This window comes from Lethenteron reissneri, chromosome 8, assembly GCF_015708825.2.
Source record: "Lethenteron reissneri isolate LAM-NWPU_2019-01 chromosome 8, ASM1570882v1, whole genome shotgun sequence".
Taxonomy (NCBI): Eukaryota; Metazoa; Chordata; class Hyperoartia; order Petromyzontiformes; family Petromyzontidae; genus Lethenteron; species Lethenteron reissneri.
In genome coordinates this window covers 3,355,840-3,375,210 of record NC_083786.1, presented here as the reverse complement: position 1 = coordinate 3,375,210, position 19,371 = coordinate 3,355,840, and the positions used below count along the sequence as shown (strand labels likewise).

Genomic DNA, 19,371 nt, shown 5'->3' with positions numbered 1-19,371 from the left:
TCCTTCCGCAGAGTTCCACACGGAACAGGAGGCCCAAAGTTCGCTGCCCATGGATTTGGGCATCGTCCTGGGGATGCCATTCACCAGTTTAACGCGTCGTAGGCTATCGCGACCAGTATTATCCATTACAAAGGGTTTTTATTTTAGTTAGATCGCATAAATGTTAATGTGTCGTAAATGTCTGGCTTTCGCCTGATGAGGCTGGTTCTTGTGATCACCAGCGAAACGTCGTACTCGACTTGTAAATGTTGTGAGTTTACTCTCCAACACACCGGTGTTGCTGAAGTGGCACGTTTTGTTTACGTGACAAACCTCACTTATTGGCTGTGTCGGGTGGCGGCGGGTTTAACGACACATTTATATTTGCGCGATTTAACCCAAAAAAAACATTTATGATGTCCAATCAACAGTTAATTGATTGTCGGATTGCATGCGGTGGGGTAGATTTTGGGTACTTTCACCTCTTGCACAACATGTGGCCGATGTGAAAGAGTAGGCCAAAAATTACACTCCAGAGGGGTTCTCTAGAGCTACGTCTAGTGGAGGGCTTGCGCCAGTAGTGGCGTGAGCAAGCCAACCGCAGGGCTGCACCTTTCCCTCACAATGCACACTTTACGGTCATTGCCCTTCGACGAATATTAATTATGCATTCAAGATTCTTTCATAAAAAGACAACCTTAATTGGTTCCCTACGGTTGGGATTGAACTCGCGTCGTCAACGTCATTGACAGTCGCTTAGCGCCCGTACCCCCCTCGGCTGCAGCAATCTTGTGACCGGAATAGTCCATCGCAATCGACGCACTTCAACAATCTGCAGCGCGCACTGAATGGTTACCGTGTGCTGCAGACGTTCCCATCCACGTTCAAATTAGCCACTCGGACGTGGTCCTGATTAGGGTCACATTCAAATGGAAAATTCAAAACTCTCCAGTAGCATGCAACTGTGGCCACCCAGAACGGACCGTGCAACGGGTAACGACACAATGCCTGACCCACAAATACGAAGGAGCCATCGCAGCGATACAACTCCGCTGGCTCCTGACGCGGTTATCTGGCTTGACCACCTGAATGTGAAATTGTAGTCGTTGTTCTGCATCTGCATCAGCCATACGGAAAGAAGAAGGGTCACATTCTGAAGTCTGCGCACTCGTCCTGATCACCCGATCCTAACCGATTGCAAGCCTCTATTATTTATGTAATGTAAGTATTGCATAATAACTTCCTACGAAGCAACTCTCATCCAATACCTATCACGATTGGGCACTGCCATCAGCTGCTCCGATCTAAAAAATAACTACGGATAATATTTCAGCTGGGAAGCGGATTTGGATAAAAACGATCAGAGCCCATAGAGATCTGAGCCATGTTCCTCTCAAGTCTAATGCCATTCACTCCACGCTGTTAGATCAGTGTTGCTGACGTTGACTGGCTTCATAATAGGTCTCGACCTCTCATCAACTTTCAATTTCAAATAAAGTGGCCGGATTATGAGGCATGCATCACTGCGCCCACTCTTCTTCAGCCTCCCGGCTACCTCCTGGGAAGGCCGAGATAAAGGTGCAGCCCTGCAATTTCCTGCTCACACCACTGCTCGCTCACACCACACCGGTGGGAGCTCTGGAGGGAATTTTGGTCTACTCCTCCACACTGGCCAGACCTCGTGGCAGAGGTGGAAGTACCCACACTTTAGCCAATGACACTCGATTTGGTTATCGGCTAACTGTGGTGGAAACATTTCTACTGCTGGATGGACAAAGAGGGAGCAAGTTAAGACACTTGTACCGTTGTTTCAGCTGCTGCACTGGGAGGTTGAACGTGGTGCCATGGTGGTGAGATTTTAACTAACTTACCTGATGGTCATGGGGTCAATCCTGATTCTGACGCCTGTATATTTGGAGTTTGCGTGTCTCTCTCCCCGTGGTCGCGTGGATTTTTCTCCGGGTCCTGCGGTTTTTCCCTTCCACATTTAGAAACATGCGTTTCGAGTAGTTGCTTTCTATACATTTCCACGTGGTAAGCCACTTACGTTGAGCTATCAAAACATCCAGTGGGCCTTACCTGGTAAAATCGAAATAGTTCATTGTTTAGTTTAACTGGCGAGATTGCAGCAGTGATCCCAGAGATCTTTAGGAGAACGGAGAAGACGTTGCGCTGAGTTACGCATGTGTAGCATGCAGACTGCCATGCGAAGGGGCTCAAGGGGTGTTTTGCATTTGCAGAGCAAAGATTTGACGGACTACAAAAGCCACTTACAAAGAGAGAAGAGGTCAACGGTAATGCTAACATGATGCGTATGTTAGGGTCTGTGTTAATATAATATATGGCATAAAGAGTTGAACTTTAACAGAATCAAAGCTTCCAACCTTTGGCATTAAGTGTATACAGGAGATGCTAGGAACATCATGGCAGGATGGGGTAAATAACTTGGGCGTTCATAAAACAATGCGGTACACAAGCTCTTGTGGATGCTGAGCAAAATAGGAAATTGTGATGGGTGGGATACGTGGGCAGAGTAACGGAGCGAAAGTTATCAAGACCAGGGGAAGACCTAAACCCACGTGGGACGAGATGAGATCAAATCTTGCAAGTTGGGTGTCTGGTGTGCAGCCTGCTGGTGAGATGTTGTGGCATGAACTTAATTGGCCCATGACGACCTCTTGACTTTGACCTTAAAATTATTCTTACTACGCCAACTTACCTTCCAGGATATTTAATTTAACATTTATACATGTATCCAAACAACATTTTTGATTTCTGCTGTGAGGTGGTTGTTTTGCTTCGATGTCGTTTCGGTCTTTCCTTGCATTGTTTTGTTTTGATTTCATCTTGTCATTTTGGTGACTCTTGCAAACGAGACTATCCTCACCTCTCGACTTCTCGTCTGCTTAATCGTCTCCCCGCGTATGGGAAACACGTGTACAGAATACGTCCAGGTTTAGGGGGAGAGAGCCGTGCGATAGCTTCGGGAGTAGCGCGACTGATACTCTACAATCCCACGGAGCGCGCGGGCGTGGAACGACGCAGTTGTCCACGATGCCGTCCCATAGTTTGGTTCGGGTGGCCGCAGTCACAGTTGCCGCACTGTGTGGAAGGGGTGGGGGTCCTCTTTATTTTCCCACTTGTGTAAGAGGCGCGCGCAGCGGTGTGCGGTCACTGTTACTGTAAGCGGTTGATGGTGGGGGACCCCGATGAAACTTTCATTCGTAACCTCGGCAGAACTCCACGGTTCTCGCCAGTGGTCATCGGTTGACCCGCTTCGTCCAACTGTCGCGAACGGCAATCCCAGATTGTTTTTCGGGATCTCAGACGAGGTCGTTGGATGGCCGAGCAGATCTTGGTGTAACAGGGAGGTCTAAACTTCCCCGTTTGGTTTGATGCCTGGTTATCAGAAGCTGACGAACTAATCGTACTAAACAAACACCCTTTTCCGCTTCTTGCGCCTCTGCCCGCCCGCCTCTTCCCCAGGCCCCTGAGCAGCATGTCAGCCAAGGACCGTGGCTCCCTGCCGTCTTGCGGACCCTACATCAAGACGGAGCCGTGCAGCCCCTCGCCGTTGGGCGACTCGCTGGCGCAGCAGCACAGCCCCAGCGGCTCGTCGGACACGAGCGGCAGCTACGGCGTCGGCATGAGCTCGTCGGCGATGCACGGCCGCCCTTACCGCCACCACACCTCCTCTTCCGCCGCGGCGGCGGCGGCGGACTCGACGCACGCGCGGAACAACGGCCTCGACTCGCCCTTCTCCGCCGCGGCCGCCGCGGCCTCCTCCGCCGTTTCTTCGTCCGCCGCCTCCTCCGCGGCGGCGGCCGCCGTGGCCATGGTGGGGCCCGGCGGCCCCAACGGGCGCAAGCGCTACTGACGACTCGCCGCCGGGCGCCGACGTGCAGACCAAGTGCGAGTACATGCTCAACGCCATGCCCAAGCGCCTGTGCCTGGTGTGCGGGGACGTGGCGTCGGGCTACCACTACGGTGTGGCGTCCTGCGAGGCCTGCAAGGCGTTCTTCAAGCGCACCATCCAGGGTGAGGGGGCTTCTCGCCGGCGCTTTTACGCGGGAGGGCGGGGGGTGGGTTCACGTGTTCGTCCGCTGATACAGTGCCCAACGTTTCGCCCCTCGTGCCCAAGGAGACGCGCCGGCAAGGTTGAGTTCGGTTGTCACCCGTGGCCGTCTGTGGTCCGTCGCTCATCGTGGTTCTTTCCGGATTTGCACGATGTTCAAGATGTCAATTGAGACTCTTATTCCAGAGAATCCTGCATTGTTGCGAAGTTGGGCCTCACTTCCATTTGAATCGAAGTTTTCAGTTGTGGAGTAAACTAGAGAATAACACCTAAAAGTGTGCACATGTTATTCGATCAAAAGCCCACTTTCTGTACTGCCGTCCTCTGAAGATGTCATCATTTGTTGTATTCTGTGAGGCTCCCGTAGAAATGTTCACGATCCGGGCAACCCTGCCTCCAGATCGCCAAGGTGCAGGCGTGCTTTATCATCGTGCTCAATGATCAATTAACAAAAATAACCAACTCATTGACTAAAATGTATTACTCATGCCATATTTCAATTCTATTTCACCCCAACACAAATTGCATCAGGGAATTTTTTTTGTCTCCTCCTCTGCTACCTGGACCCCCTTTTGTTTCTCAGACATCGGTGTCAAATTGAACGACGACACCCTCTCAATTAGTCAAGTTTGTCAATGCCAATTATCGCTTTACAAAGTGTGATTAGCTTGGAAATCCACCATCAAACAAAAAAAGATAATCACCCGAGACCGGCTTCCCGTGCGGCCCGAGAGTGAATAGCGTGCAACGTTTTCAAGCGGGTGCAGAATCCTTCCCTCGTCTTGAGAATGAGTGAGAGCGGGACAGGGGGAGGGCACGGTGAGGGGCTGATCAACAAGTCTGTGAAGCCTGACAAAGGAGCGGCGATGCGACGGAGTGCATCGGCTTTCCTTGAGGTTGCGCCGTATGGCTCTCCGGATGTTGTCCGTCGGGCGCAAGCATGAGTTCGTTCAGCACGATGTCCGAAACTAGTGGTTTATGGAGGAAATTACAGCTTCTTCAGGAACTGAAGCTGCTGGAGGCGAAACGTCGGACATCAGGCAAAACGACACGCTGCCCAACCTGAAAAGAGCTGCTGCAACAAAGGTTGATCCGTTCTTGAATAGGAATTTACCTTCATGATTCACGACCGTATTTAATTGCCGTGGATTAATTCAGACACTTTCGTGGTGCCTGTATTTGTGTTCGTTAGAGTTGAGAGCTCTGGGGTGGAACAAAAATATCCATATGAATCCGAATAAATCAGGAGAAATCTGGAGAAATCCATACCCATTCGCGACCTCGCTACCAGTGACTTGTACATGCTTCCACGGGTATTCATTGATTAACGCACCACAGAGAGAAAGCAATTTTCCAGTGACAATAAAGTGACACCTTGTATCTGTGGCCAGTGGTTCACAGTCTGAACGTTGCAAGTTTAAATCTCGGTTGAGAGTCATTAATCCCTCGAGGGTCGATAAAACAGGGAACCACTTTGTGGGGAAGTCAACAGGAGTGATCCTGTGGTCAAACTCCACCCTTACGCTGCGGCGATCGTCGTTTGAGTCACAAGTCACGTTGACTTCAGATTGTGGTCTCACGGTTTACGCAGCGATTCATGCAAATGTCTGTTTTGGGGAAAAGATGAGTAAACGCCTCGCAACGCTGTAGCATTAGTGTTGATAATCCAGTGTTTAGAAACGTGCGTTTAGAGTATTTGGCTGCGATACATTTCCACATGATAAGCCACTTCGTTGAGCTATCATTTGTGGCCGAGTCGCTTTTGAAAAAGAGCCTTATCTGGATTCGAAGCTTTCGTGACTGCAGGAATTTCTCTTTGGCTCCTTCTTTACCGAAAGAACCAAAGAGTAAGAGCCTTACCTGTTTAAAAAAAAATGCATTTTATAGTTAAGTTTCAGGTCATCAAAATGCATTGCACCACAAGGGGACCTCGCGTAAAAAAATTGTGGATTCATTGGGGCACGTTGCCGCGTTTTACGTGAAGCCGCAAACTTTTCGATGGCCCCCTCTCTCGCCCGTAATCAGGCCGGCCTCCCTCAGAACATCTCGTACGTTTATGAGCAGAGCACTCATGCGCAGACAGTAATGGCAGCCCTTTCCATTCACAATCACGGGACATTATTAGTGGGCACATTCTCAAAGGTCACCTTTAATTACTAATTATCCAGAATGCAACACAGCTGGCTGGCTATTTGTATTATTGCACAAACCGTTACAATAATGAGTAGCGTGTACAATTACGTTTGCGCTAATAATGTTAAAAAATAACGTTCAACAGAAGAAGAAGAGGAATAAAAAAATTGCTCCCTCAACAAAATTAGCACAACCGCCTCTTTTATTTATAATGAGCACATTTGCAAGTGTGCCATTACCGCGGATTAGCCGATTGTCGTACACCAGATAGGATCTCCCTCACTCTTTTAACAGGGACAACTGGCAGTTTTTGCTTTAAGCAACTTTCCATTAGCTGAACGCTCCCACCAGATCTTAAAAACCTTTGCCGCGCGCGACTATAATTGGCCATAAGGCACGACGGAGATGGTGCGGCACGTTTGCAGTGTTAAGTTGCTTACAACAGCTGCTGTGATCACCTCCTTTGTCTGTAAACTTTTGGTCATCTACACCGGCGCACCCTGTGAATGCCAAGCGAAGTGTCCGGAAGGCTTAAGGGAGAGGCTCATTTAAGCCGCGGAAAAGCAAGGGCTCTCCTGAAATAGGTGACACTTCAGTTCTGGGAGACGAGATTGTAGGTTTTTCCTGCCATTGCATGGGCATAGGACGAAGAACTTGCAGGGCCCAATGATGGACGTAATTCAACGTTTCGAAGGAATCTGCACTAATGTAGTGATTCAAATACAGCTATCACTATTACACGCATCGGACGCAAAAGGTTGCACGCACATTTTAAATACACGTTAAAAATAGAAATGCCAAATGCTGTATTTATAGCCGCTACTGACTTAATAATAATATAATTTTCTATTCATCGAACACTGAAAACAGTGAACCATCTTTGTCAGTTGTATAACCAAAAAGGCCTCACTGGGTTTCAGGACCCCTTTTCAACAGGATTTTCCCGAAAAAAAGTGCGCTGCAAAAGCACAAATATACATTCGTCACGCAGCCCCAACGATAGACCGCACAGTAGCCTGTGTTCCTTCAACAGAGGAGGACGGACGGCAAACCCACACGAAAGTCTCTCTCCTTAATCCCTCTCTGCGTGGCTAGCAGACCTGGACATCGCCATATAGCTCCTGAACATACATTTTTTTGACAAAGCCAGTTTTAGTTAAGAACACAGCCATTTCCATACGAAATGATAGAAATTCGCTCAAAGGGAAAAAAAAAAATATTCAGTGTCGGTGACCTTTTGGGTAATGGGCCCTTCTTCCTTTCAGGATGCCGCTCGAGGATGCATCGCCTCGCTCTCTGTGTGGCTAAAGGCAAAGCATCGGCCACTGTCATAACAGAGCTGGGATGTTGGGGTGCTGACTGTGCACCAATGGCTGTATCTGGCAGACGGGAGGAAGTGAAGTCGAGGTGCGATGGCATCAATTGCATTGGCCGTGGCGAGCTCTTGATGATTGTGTTTTCAAGCTCCGAGTGCTGAATGTTTGATTTCCTAAGGGGTAGAACTCTATACTTCATTAGCTGCCGTTTGATGCCAAATTTATCGTGGCGTGCAAGCGCTGCAGTTAAGCAGCCTCGGCAAATGCGGACGCGCAGTAACACGTGACCGGCAGTGATTGTGTCTCTCTGCAAAGGAGACGAATCGTGGCCTTGCAATGCAGTCATTGGCGTGATACACATTGGGTTGTTGTACACAGAAGTTTTTTTTTCTTCCCCAAAATGAAAATGAAATACATTAAGAGCACTCTTTTTATCCACCAAACACGATTGTTTTATCGGCCATGTTATCCGCAAATTTTTCACCGTTAATACATGGAAACAAATCACGGACATACGTGAATAGTAGGATGAGTAGGGGCATGGATAATAGGAGTTTTCACTGGCCCTTGACTTTTTTCTGATTGTACGAGTCGCGAGTAATGGGGTCGTAGATAAGAGGCGAGTCTGCAGTAGAGAAATATTGTTGTTAACCCAGCTTACTTCGATTTGTTTGCAGGGAGAAAACTCAGGACCACGGTAAATGTGAATCTGGCTTATGCTGCCTTCGTGACCCTGATAGACCTACAGCATGGCTTGGAAAGGGTCATTTAATTAAAATACATTTCTGAAATAATAAGTTCAAAGGTTAATGACCAGCTTGTGCGTGGTTATTTGTCTTTATTGACTATTTGATAATGCTGCATAGATGATGGAACATAGAGTAATATTGACATTGTTGTCATTGTAGAAACCGCTAAGAAAATTATATTTTATAGACAAAGACTAAGATCGCCCAGCTGCCTTTGCGTCCCCGTTGCTGATGTTTCCACGTCGCACCACATTCTCGTTTTATTGCCGAGCCTACCTAGGAGAGGCCCAGAAACGGGTCAAATACACGCCACTGATCTTGGCCGAGAGCGGGAATCGAACTCGTGTGACTGGTCGTCTTCGCACGCGTGTATACGCACCCACAGACACGCACAGCGTAGAATTTTCTGTTCTACTAAACATGTTTGTGGTACATATCTGTATTTGTTTACATGTACACACTTCGATTGTATACACATACACATATTTTACACGGCTTCTTATTTACACAATGATGGAAAAGAAAACACAGCCTCCATTCATTTCTCATCAGGTGCTGTGGCAAGACACCTTTTAAGGCTGAGTTCACCTAAGTGACGCCCAGGACAAGTTTATTCAAAAATGTGTAAATATATTCCCAGGTGGCAGTGACTGTAGTACAACGCACCGAACCACAAATGCATCAAATTACTCGGCTACTGACATTGACTCCCACGTTCATTGGTACCCATTATATACGGAATGTTGGGCTGACATTGGCCCAACGTGTTGGTCCAACGTTGCGTGTCTACTGAGTACGTATCATCGTGACACATTAATCTAAGGATTTGGTTGTTATTTTTTATACGTCTGATATGTTGCATAAATTACACACTCGTGCTCATTTGGACTCATGGCAGCAAATGAACTGGAATAAACGCGACTGTAAAAATGAAGCCGTAGCAAAAACGAGACTACAGCCCAGCCAAAGATTACTCGATTATTTTTCTTCCATCTAATCGCTGGTGGGAGAAGTGAATTATTCCAAAAACAACTATGACAAAGATCCCATGTATAGCCTTTAACAGACTGTTGGGGCAAGTGCTGTTAGAGACCGCCTACGAAGGCCGATTCGGCACACGAAGCGGTGATGTGGCAATTACCGATGCCCGGCAGCCTTTGTCTCCCGAGTGCTGATTCGTATACACACACTGCACCAGGTGCTCATTTAAGTCTGAGTCGACCTAGGGTAGGCTCAGAACCTATTCAAACATTTGTCACTGACGTTGGTCGTGAACAGGAATCGAACTTGGGTTGTCCACAGGACGGCACACGCCAGCGCAGTTGTGCATGCATCCGGCAGTGGTAGGAGTGTTTCCACTACACATTATATGCGCACACATTCATTGTTCAAGATGCACATAACAGCGCACATATTTACATATTTACTGGGGGTGGGTGGGTCGTCTAGTTACTACAGAGCCAGCCTCCTGCTTCACAGTTCGCTGGCTCAAATCTAACCGAATTCCCACGGTAATGTGCTTTGGGAACATCGTCAAACAAGCATGCTGTCTGCTAATTTGTGTGGACATAAAAAAGCCACCGTTCTCCAGAGTGCTTGATTGTCTGCTGGTGTCGGGACCAAATTGGGAACATTAGCCACGATGAGTGGTTGCGTGGCCTTGTAAGTCAATGTGCTTTTGCCGCTGAGCGAGTTTGCATGGGAGACTCGAGGCTTTGATTTCTGCCCATTGGCCCAGTAGCTTGTGCGTTTAGATACCCAAAGCACGCAGACGTTCATCACAGCGGTAGTCAAAATTGGGGCCAATTTCGCCCCCTCTCCCCGCCTTTTTTTGTATTCTCCTACAGCTTAGGGAGGCACCAGGGTTGTGGAGTTGATCGGAGCAGTTTATTTAAACGTGCTGTTTAGACAGGTTTCCATTGCACTTTAATCCGTAATGCGTTTTTCGCTGGTCTCAACGCCCCCGTTCATAACCTCTGTGTGTACCTGAATTGTTATGTTAATAAAACATAATGTTGGGGGAGCAAAAAATCACACCAATATCCGTTGTCAAGAGCAGGTCACCGGGCAAAGCCATGGAAAGCCATGGCGCCCCAATTCAACATTTGAAAATGAAGATAAGTGCTCCTTAACCTAGATGAGCACTTATTGAGTAAACATCCCAATGCAAGAGCATAAATTGCCCGGACAAATAAATGCCACCACCATTGTTAGTTGGAAATGTTTCATCCCATTGGCTATTGTCGAGCATAGCGATGATCTTTATTCTGCTGCGCAGGTAGTGCTTTGCAGGCGCTTTTGTTCTACTGTGCTGTTGTTTGGCACGTTGTCCGACACTTCACTCCACGTGCTGAGGTAGCTTCTTCAGAAAGTAAAGCAATTATATCCAGCAACGTCAGACATCGTGCCCAACAACGCGCAAATACGATCCGAAAAGACATCGGGGAGCTGTACAATACATCAACTTGATTTCGCGTGAAGTTTCACTGCTGGGTCACAAAAAAGATTTTGGAATTCGTTGCCACGACACCGGGCTTCTCAGTTTTGCGTTGTGCTGCGTCCCATCAACCCAGCGTCGTCAGACCAACGAAGGGCCGGTTGGGAGCACAGGCCCGCGCACGGCCAGTAACCACCAGCGGTGCTCCTGATCAACAATTCATCTCGCACCATCGATACTTTATCGATGCTTATTTTTTTCCCCGCACACCTCCAATCAGCACAGTTGGCTACGTACGGTGTGAAAGAAGTTCAGTATACTTACATACATACATACACACGTATGTACTTGCGTCATCGCGAGCACAGCAGCGCGGTCCGCGTGCCCTCGTGCGCTCACGTGCGCCCGGTGTGTGCGTGCGCGTGCGTGCGTTTCTGTGTCTTTGTGTCTCAGGGAACATCGAGTACAGCTGCCCAGCGTCCAACGAGTGCGAGATCACGAAGCGGAGGCGCAAGGCCTGCCAGGCCTGCCGCTTCATGAAGTGCCTCAAAGTGGGAATGCTCCGAGAAGGTTAGAGGCACCGGCCACCGGGAGATTCCATCGGTCGCACTGACACGCAGCTGCACTGCTCCTGCAACACGCGTATGTTGCGCGCGTATGTTGGTACGTCTGTGGTGCATCGGCCGGTCATCTCAGTCGGTCAACCCATGGCACCTGGGTCTGTTTCCGTGATCTGCCAGCGGGTGTTCGACACTTTCACGTGGCCCGAAAGTGCACCTTGCCTGGCACAAGCGCTGTGGTGACGTCACTTAGTGGTGAATGGCGGTTGTTGTTGTTTGTTGTTTTAGGTATGTATATGGAAATGTTGAAGTTCTTTCGCATGATACTCAGACAACTGTGCTAATTGGAGGTGCGGTAATGTCACGTACCTCCCGCTCTCCCCCCGCCCTCCCCCCGCCCCCCCCCCCCAACCATCTCTCTCTCCCCCCAAACTGATGAATTGTAAATTGATTTCCAACGTAGGCTTTCACGGCCAATATTCTGATTCTTAATTAGTTTTTATTTGGCTTAGGTCGTCACGTAGAGTTTAATGTCCATTTGTTTTTAAAGCTGAGCTTTGCTAACACCTGGGCTATTGTGCGTGCCTGATGATGCCTGGATATGATCTACAGAAAGATACGTCGGACAAAATTCCGGTCTGCTGACAAGCTGGATCGTTTGTCACGTGACAATCAGATTCAATTGACTGTCGAATTGTGAATTGTCACAGTTTGGGTGTTGTGACTTCATTAGTCTGTACCGTCTTGCTTTACAGTTTCGTTCCCTGCATTAGGCTAAATATAAGAGTCTTAATTCCTTACACTTTGTGCGATAAAAAACACACACATTCTTGCGTGCATGATTCTCTTTTAATAATTAAATCGGATTACACGCCTACTAAGTTACAGGTCTAATAAGGTAAATTCAATACGCATTTAAATTCAACACATTGTCTATAGAAAGTGCGCGGCGCGTTTTGTTCCGTACGAGTCCAGTGTTGCCATCGCAGAGATTTCCGTACCGGGGAAATCCACGGGAAAATTAATGAATTTCTTCAGCAAAATGCCACTGGGCATCTTTGCTAAATGAGCTGTGTTCTTCTCAATGGAGCTGCCCTTTACGCAAGAGAGATTGAAAGAAATAAACATTCTTTTGGGGCACCCCCCCCCCCCCCACACCATGCTGGGCTACTAAAGGGTTTGAGTTTACGGTTTGTTTGAAACAGCAGGGCATTGTGAATGCTGGTGGGTTAATTTATTTCAAAATTACTAGAGGCCGGGCTGGTTGGGTGGGTGGCATCACATCTACGGGGCCTACTCATTCCGGCGTCGCAGGATCGTGAGATTTGGCAGCGGCAACTTGAGGAGGATTCCTTCATCCAGCAGTGGATTGCCCACAGCTGATGATAGCGTGGTATTAACCCTTTCCCGTTCCGAGACGTCAGCAAATGTTGCAGGGTGGGGGTCCCGTTCACCGCTGAATCTCGGAGCACACAAGCGGCTCAGTGTTAATTTTACTTAGAGAGGTGTGGTAGTGCCGTTGTTTTTAAAGACATCGCACTCACCGCAGAGAACTGTAGTGACATGACCGCACTCTACGATAGCCGGCGCCAAACTGTGCCACATGCCCTCCAGCACGGCCTTGTGGGAGCCTTGGTCCCGATAAAGTTATTTTATTTTAGTTTTTATTCCGTTGACGTACATCTTTGTAATCTGAACGCAACCGGAAGTAAAACGGATAATGTATATTCTTGTACGTCATTGGAACAGGAAAGGGTTAATGTGGGCTATCCAGCTTCTAGTTTTAAAAGCGTCAAACGAAATGGGGAGTATACGCTTGTTAATCCACAGATTACGCGACCTTTCGTCGAATAAGAGCCTTAAGATGATTTCATAAGGAATATTTACTCTTAAAATATTCACAACAAATACACACGCATATGAGTTTCGCGCACATATTCAACCACCGTCGGTCTCATAGATGTGATTATTGTATCTCTCAGACGTGCGTGTGTGTGTAGCAGTGACATGTTGATGAATGAACTACATACGGGTATGCAGATATGCTTCAATGATGTATAATATTAGTGACCTGGGGTCACCCACTAGCCATACACATTAGTGGCAATTGTAGCCTGGCCTGGTGCTTGGACTTCCCTTAGATCAACTCAGCATGAAATAATTTTAAGAATATGGCATAGGTTGCTTTACATCGTCACTAGTCGTGGTGCAGGACATTCCACTCGTTTGTGTAATAAATACATTTGTGTATGATACGGTTTGTGTAATGTACCTTAACAGGTGCTCCGTTGGTCCCAAGCTAAATGGAATAATCGTATATCTTAGCATGTGTGCTATCGCTGAGTGCATGCACTTCGACATGACATGGTTGCATGCATGTGTGCGATTACACGCATGTTGAGAGTAGTCATAGGGAGTGGCAGTATCGTGGTTAGCACGCTGCGCAATAAACCCAGTGACCCAAGTTCGATTTTCTACTCGTGGACAAGACCAGAATCGAATATTTGAACTGGTACTGGGCCTCCCCTAGGTCGACTTAGCCTCAAATAAGTACCTGGTACGGTGTGCAAATCGTTGGCACTTTGGAGACAAAGGCGGCCGGGCGTGGCGCTGGTCACCCACCTCGTTGTATGCGTGCCGGCCTTCATTGGTGCTCGCTAACAGCATCTGCCCCAACAGTCTGTTAAAGGCGATATACGGGGGTTCTTTGTGTGTGTGTATGAAAGCATGCACTTGTGCATGCACGTGTGTGTGTGCGTGTGCTCTCTCCCATGCTTGTCTGTCTTATTTACTCAAGCCTCAGAGCCTATTGAACCATGCCTGTGTATATTGTCCCGTGCAAATAGAACCTTGCTCACGAATAGCAATGGATCACCACGTTGAGGCCATCCTCTGTGATTCCACAACAAAGCCGGTGTTCTCTTCAAGATTACCAAGCACCGAACAAAAACATCAGCCAATTACATCCCAACACAGGCCGTGTAAATGCAGCGATTTCCAGCGACACACACAGGGAGATCTCAGGCTGCCCCTTAGCATGTAGCCATGCCTCAGCTACTCCTGTACGCCTCCACACCTTAGCAAAAAGGGGAATTAATTTAATATATATTTTTAAAATCACTTGATGGATCACTCCGTGCATTCATGTGGAGTATGGAGCCAGCTTGCCTTTCTCGCCAGCGCCACGCATTCCCTTTGTGCCGGGAGATCAATGGCAAAACATGACGCATGTCAAAGGCATAGCTGTGCGTAACATATGGCCCTAGTTAACGAATCAATGGGGTGATACGCCACGTTCACTTGAAACAGTCAATAACTGGAATTAGTTGGCTCTTAATTGTAATATTTCTTAATTACGCTACGTCCACTGCTGGCCTACGCCTGCAATATATTAATAAGGGGAGTCAATCGGATGTGCTTGTAAGGGGCACTGCGTATGTTGACGCAGTAAGATTTCGGTGGTGTTGAATATGCACTTTTAGTGCTGTGTTGCCATGAAAATGGAGAGAATTTTCTCTTGGCCGAAATCTAAAAAAAAAAGTCATCCTTCTGCCTGGCACATCTTGAGGTTCAGCATTGAAAGTGTTCAGCCGAAATATAAAGTACATTATATAATAACTTTAGCCAGCTCCGTGTGCCATTGTCCGTTAACGCAAGCCCCATGAATGCTACAGAGGGCTGCTGTATACAACAGAATGCTTCGCTGGTTGGGTGACGGGAATATTCCGCGATGATTACTACTTATGAAAGTGAAACGATTGAATATTTATCATACCAAAAGTAAAAAATAATAAGTCATACATTTAGCATTTTCATTTGGTGGCCAGCCCTGAGAAGCTATGAGCTTGCAATGAGCCACAGGCTCTTTTCCCATGTGTGCCTTATGTACGTGTACAGGACATGCCATATCAATACAGTTTCTCATCATGGGACCTCTCTTGCCAGTATGAAGGCAGTTCCCATGATGCAGCTCCTCAGCCCGAGCTATAAATGTCCCAATAGTGGCATTGTCTTTGTGCTGTTCGCCTTTTGGCGTCCTCTGGTCTAACGCCGTTTGAGACGAGGCTCTAAAGAAAGCTGTCTCTGGTGTGGACCAATCAGTTTCAAAGACAATGCAAATACTACCAGAGCATGTTTTTTTGGTAGCATGTTCACCACAAGTATATGTGGTTAATGCAGACATGATTCCTTGCAAAAAGGTTTCAGTTTGGTGTTTTAACATCTTAACACCTGTTTTATTGCCAGAAAGGGTTAAAAACCTATTCTTATATTCAGTTTATCATGATGCCATGTGACCTGAATTTCTTCACGTGCATTTTAATACGGCTTTAACTTGAGATATCCTACCGATAAGAGAAACAAAAAATCATGTAGAACGAGTTTTGTATATTTTACATTTCAAGGGCAATTTCAGATATTGATCATTAACATGTTATACTAATTTTAAGTGTCCTGAGTACGAACAATTATGATATCACCATGTGAATTACACCTTTGGTAGAAAGTTGCCTTGTATATTTTTTCAATACTGGTGGGGAAAAGTGCAGAAGCGATGTCGTATTACTGACTTCACCGCCACTTTTGGATTAATCCGAAATAAAATAAAATTGGATCATTCAAATTGTCTGCATGTAGGCTCGATTTTCAGATTTTATTTTCACTTTGGTAAGAAAATTGGCAATATATCATGGCTATTTTTCACGAGTGTTTATACGCAGACTAATATACACACACATGCCTCAGGTTTTCAAACTTTGTAGTTTTTTATTGAGATTTTCCGCAAGTTTATTTTTTTCAAGAAGAATAAAAAAAACACACACACACTTCTACATTCAGATACTGAAACTATTTAACACTCTGACCCCCTGGGCACAGGGCCTCTGTAGGTTTTAACATTTACTCCCACAGAATTATATCGGCCCGGTTGCACCCCCTGTTAGTTTTTAATAGAAACCTGCTCTGGCGATATATTGAAACGCTTTTAGGGAAAGATTAATCCTGTGTTTGTGTTTTTTTTTTTTGTGTGTGGCGGCGTTTTCTTTTGTGTACAAATAGCTGCGGGCGGGCGAGGAGGAAACAGCGGGGACACGGTACAGTGGGTAAAATTGTAAACCCACCTCTCTCTTAAAATAAATAATATACTGTATAAATACAAGTTGGTATTTACTGTGCTTTAAATTGGGTAAGCCTGGATTTGGCCATGCTGGTGGAAGAAGAAATGTTTGAAGTTTTATACACAAAATGCATTAGACGTTTCAAATTGAGGTAAACCTAGATATTTTATTTGCAAAACACTTTCGTTTATTTAAAGTTCATTTGGCGTACTAAAATGAGTTTTTTTTGGTTTGCACTAGTTTTATTCTTATGTTTGAAATGTGCCTATTTCCAATCCACGGTGTTTCCGTATTGCATAATGCACGGTGGAGCCTATACACAATATTGAGATTTTGATTTAAAGCTTTCGTGACTGCAGGGATTCATATTATTGGTTCTTTCGGTAAAGTCACGTAGAAGGGAAACAAAACAAGATATATTTTTTATTATTTCATTGTTTCCCTTCTACATGACTTTACCGAAACAACCAAGAATACAATACTGTGAGTGTATTGTTTGTTTACATTTCATAGTGTGTATGTTTTATCGTTCCTATTTCAACCTTGTTCGATCATCCTCATCCTCCTAAATCAACTAGTATTTCCTTTCAGTCGTCATCAGTTGCGCCCAAAATGTCGGCATCTCTCCCTTCTTCATGAGGGAATTGGGGGCATTGCTCTTCTCTTGAGGTGGCCCAGAGCTCGTTTGTTCGTCTCTCAGTCCACTTGTCCTGGTGAGGGTAGCGGCGGCAGCGTGTTGAGTAGGGCGGTCAAGATCTTCCTTTCCCTGCTGACAGACTCTAGCACTAAATTACTATTCACTACTATACATTACATTATACACGACTATACTAAACACTGCTATACGCTACACTATACACTTCTATTCACTACACTATACATTACTAGACACTACACTATGCACTAGTATACACTACACTATACACTACACTATACACTACACTATACACTACAATACATTACACTATAATACACTACACTATACACTACATTATACAATACACTATACACTACAATACACCACACTATACACTACAATACACTACAATACACTACACTATACACTACTCTATACTACACTATACACTACAATACACTATAATATACACTACAATACACTACACTATACACTACTATATTATACACTACTATACACTACACACTACAATACACTACACTATACACTACAATACACTACACTACCCACTACACTATGCACAGACTCTAGCTTTTCCTGGGGAACTCCCAGGCGTTCCCAGGCCAGCCGAGCGACATCGTCCCGCCAGCAGCAGCAGCAGCAGCGTGGTCCTGGGCCGGCCCCGGGGTCATCGCCCAGTGGGACGCTGCTGCTGATGCTGCTGCTGATGCTGCTGATGCTGCTGCTGCTGCTGATGCTGCTGATGCTGCTGCTGCTGCTGATGCTGCTGATGCTGCTGCTGCTGCTGCCGCTGCCCGGTAAAGTTCCAGGGGGAGTCTACCGGGGGACATCCTCGCCAGGTGCCCGAACCACCTCAGTTGGCTCATCTCAATCCGGAGGAGCAGCGGTTCGACTCCCAGGATCCCCCAGATTACCGAACTCCTCAACCGATCACGGAGAGTGAGCCCGGCACCCCTGCGGAGAAACCTCGTTGCATAGAAAACCTCATTTCGGTGGCCCAGAGCTCGCGGTAGAAATTCCATGTTCCTGTGACAGGGGACAGTCACTCCAACAACCGTTGTTGCCTTCCCACAAGTGGTACTCTTTTTTTACATATTCCCGTGAGATGATGGTTTGAGGAGGCACCATGGTATAGGGTCTGTGTGGTTAAATAATGGGGTTAATGAAGATAGACGTGCAGATCTGTGTTGCTGTTTAAATTATAGACATGGCAACATCATTCTAAAGTTAAAGTGGTTTCGCAGTGAAATGAGCATGGCATGATGCTCATTTATCCTTTACAGCCCTCTCAGAGTGCTGCGAAATCCACAATATTATGACAGGGGTGAGTTGATCCAACCTCGTGGGTGAAGCCGCTATCAAAACCCCATTGCCTCATCCTGCACTGCTTCCTGCTGCGTGTCTGGTGCCGGTGCTATGTTTTGAATGCTACAACAGGACAAACTTATGTTGGGCCGCATTACAGAATCCACGCATGTGCATGGTTTTTCTTCCTTGATTTAAATATCCGTTGAAGGTATGTATCGCTTTAACGACTTCATCGGCAGTATTTAACAGATGATATTATCTTCGTCGTCGTTTTTAATAGCGCTTGTTAATGAATAAGTTGCTTAAATAGATTGTGCATGCGTAACATCCCGTGATTTATGCCGTGTTAAAGGCGATTTCGAATGTTTTGTGAGCACATTATGAATATATCGTTCAACATAGCAACCGCTACCGTCAAACGCACTCATTCTATGACAATGGATCGTTTGATCCTCCACTCATATAATTGTTGAGTGCATATCCCTTCGCCTCGTTATGAAGAGATACATGTGCCTGGTGCACTGGATCAGATCTGATTTGCAGAGTAAATTGAGGCAAAGTGAAAAGACAGCACGACACTTCCCCACGTTTGCCCTTTTAAACTGCTCCAAGTTGCGCATGGCAGAGCAACGTTACGGTACGCGTGTACCGTAACGTTGCGGTACGCATGGCAGAGCAACGTTACGGTACGCGTGTACCGTAACGTTACGGTACGCGTGTACCGTAACGTTACGGTACGCGTGTACCGTAACGTTACGGTACGCATGGCAGTGCAACGTTACGGTACGCGTGTACCGTAACGTTACGGTACGCATGGCAGTGCAACATTACGGTACGCGTGTACCGTAACGTTACGGTACGCATGGCAGTGCAACATTACGGTACGCGTGTACCGTAACGTTACGGTACGCGTGTACCGTAACGTTACGGTACGCGTGTACCGTAACATCACTCTGCAATACTGCGGAAATATAAACCCACATGTTCACCGATAGTATCGGTAATGTAACATATCTAGGTATATAGATATAGGATATCATCG

At 46.6% G+C, this 19,371-nt stretch overlaps 1 protein-coding gene across 1 annotated transcript in view; it reads left to right on the top strand.

Annotated features, from left to right (window-relative positions):
- The window catches only part of LOC133360020 (estrogen-related receptor gamma-like), a 305,356-nt gene that overhangs the window by 165,851 nt on the left and 120,134 nt on the right, over window positions 1–19,371 (top strand). The window contains 3 exon segments of the mRNA XM_061578583.1: window positions 3,466–3,853; window positions 3,855–4,017; window positions 11,143–11,259. Of these exon segments, the coding sequence (XP_061434567.1) occupies window positions 3,466–3,853; window positions 3,855–4,017; window positions 11,143–11,259 (668 nt within the window).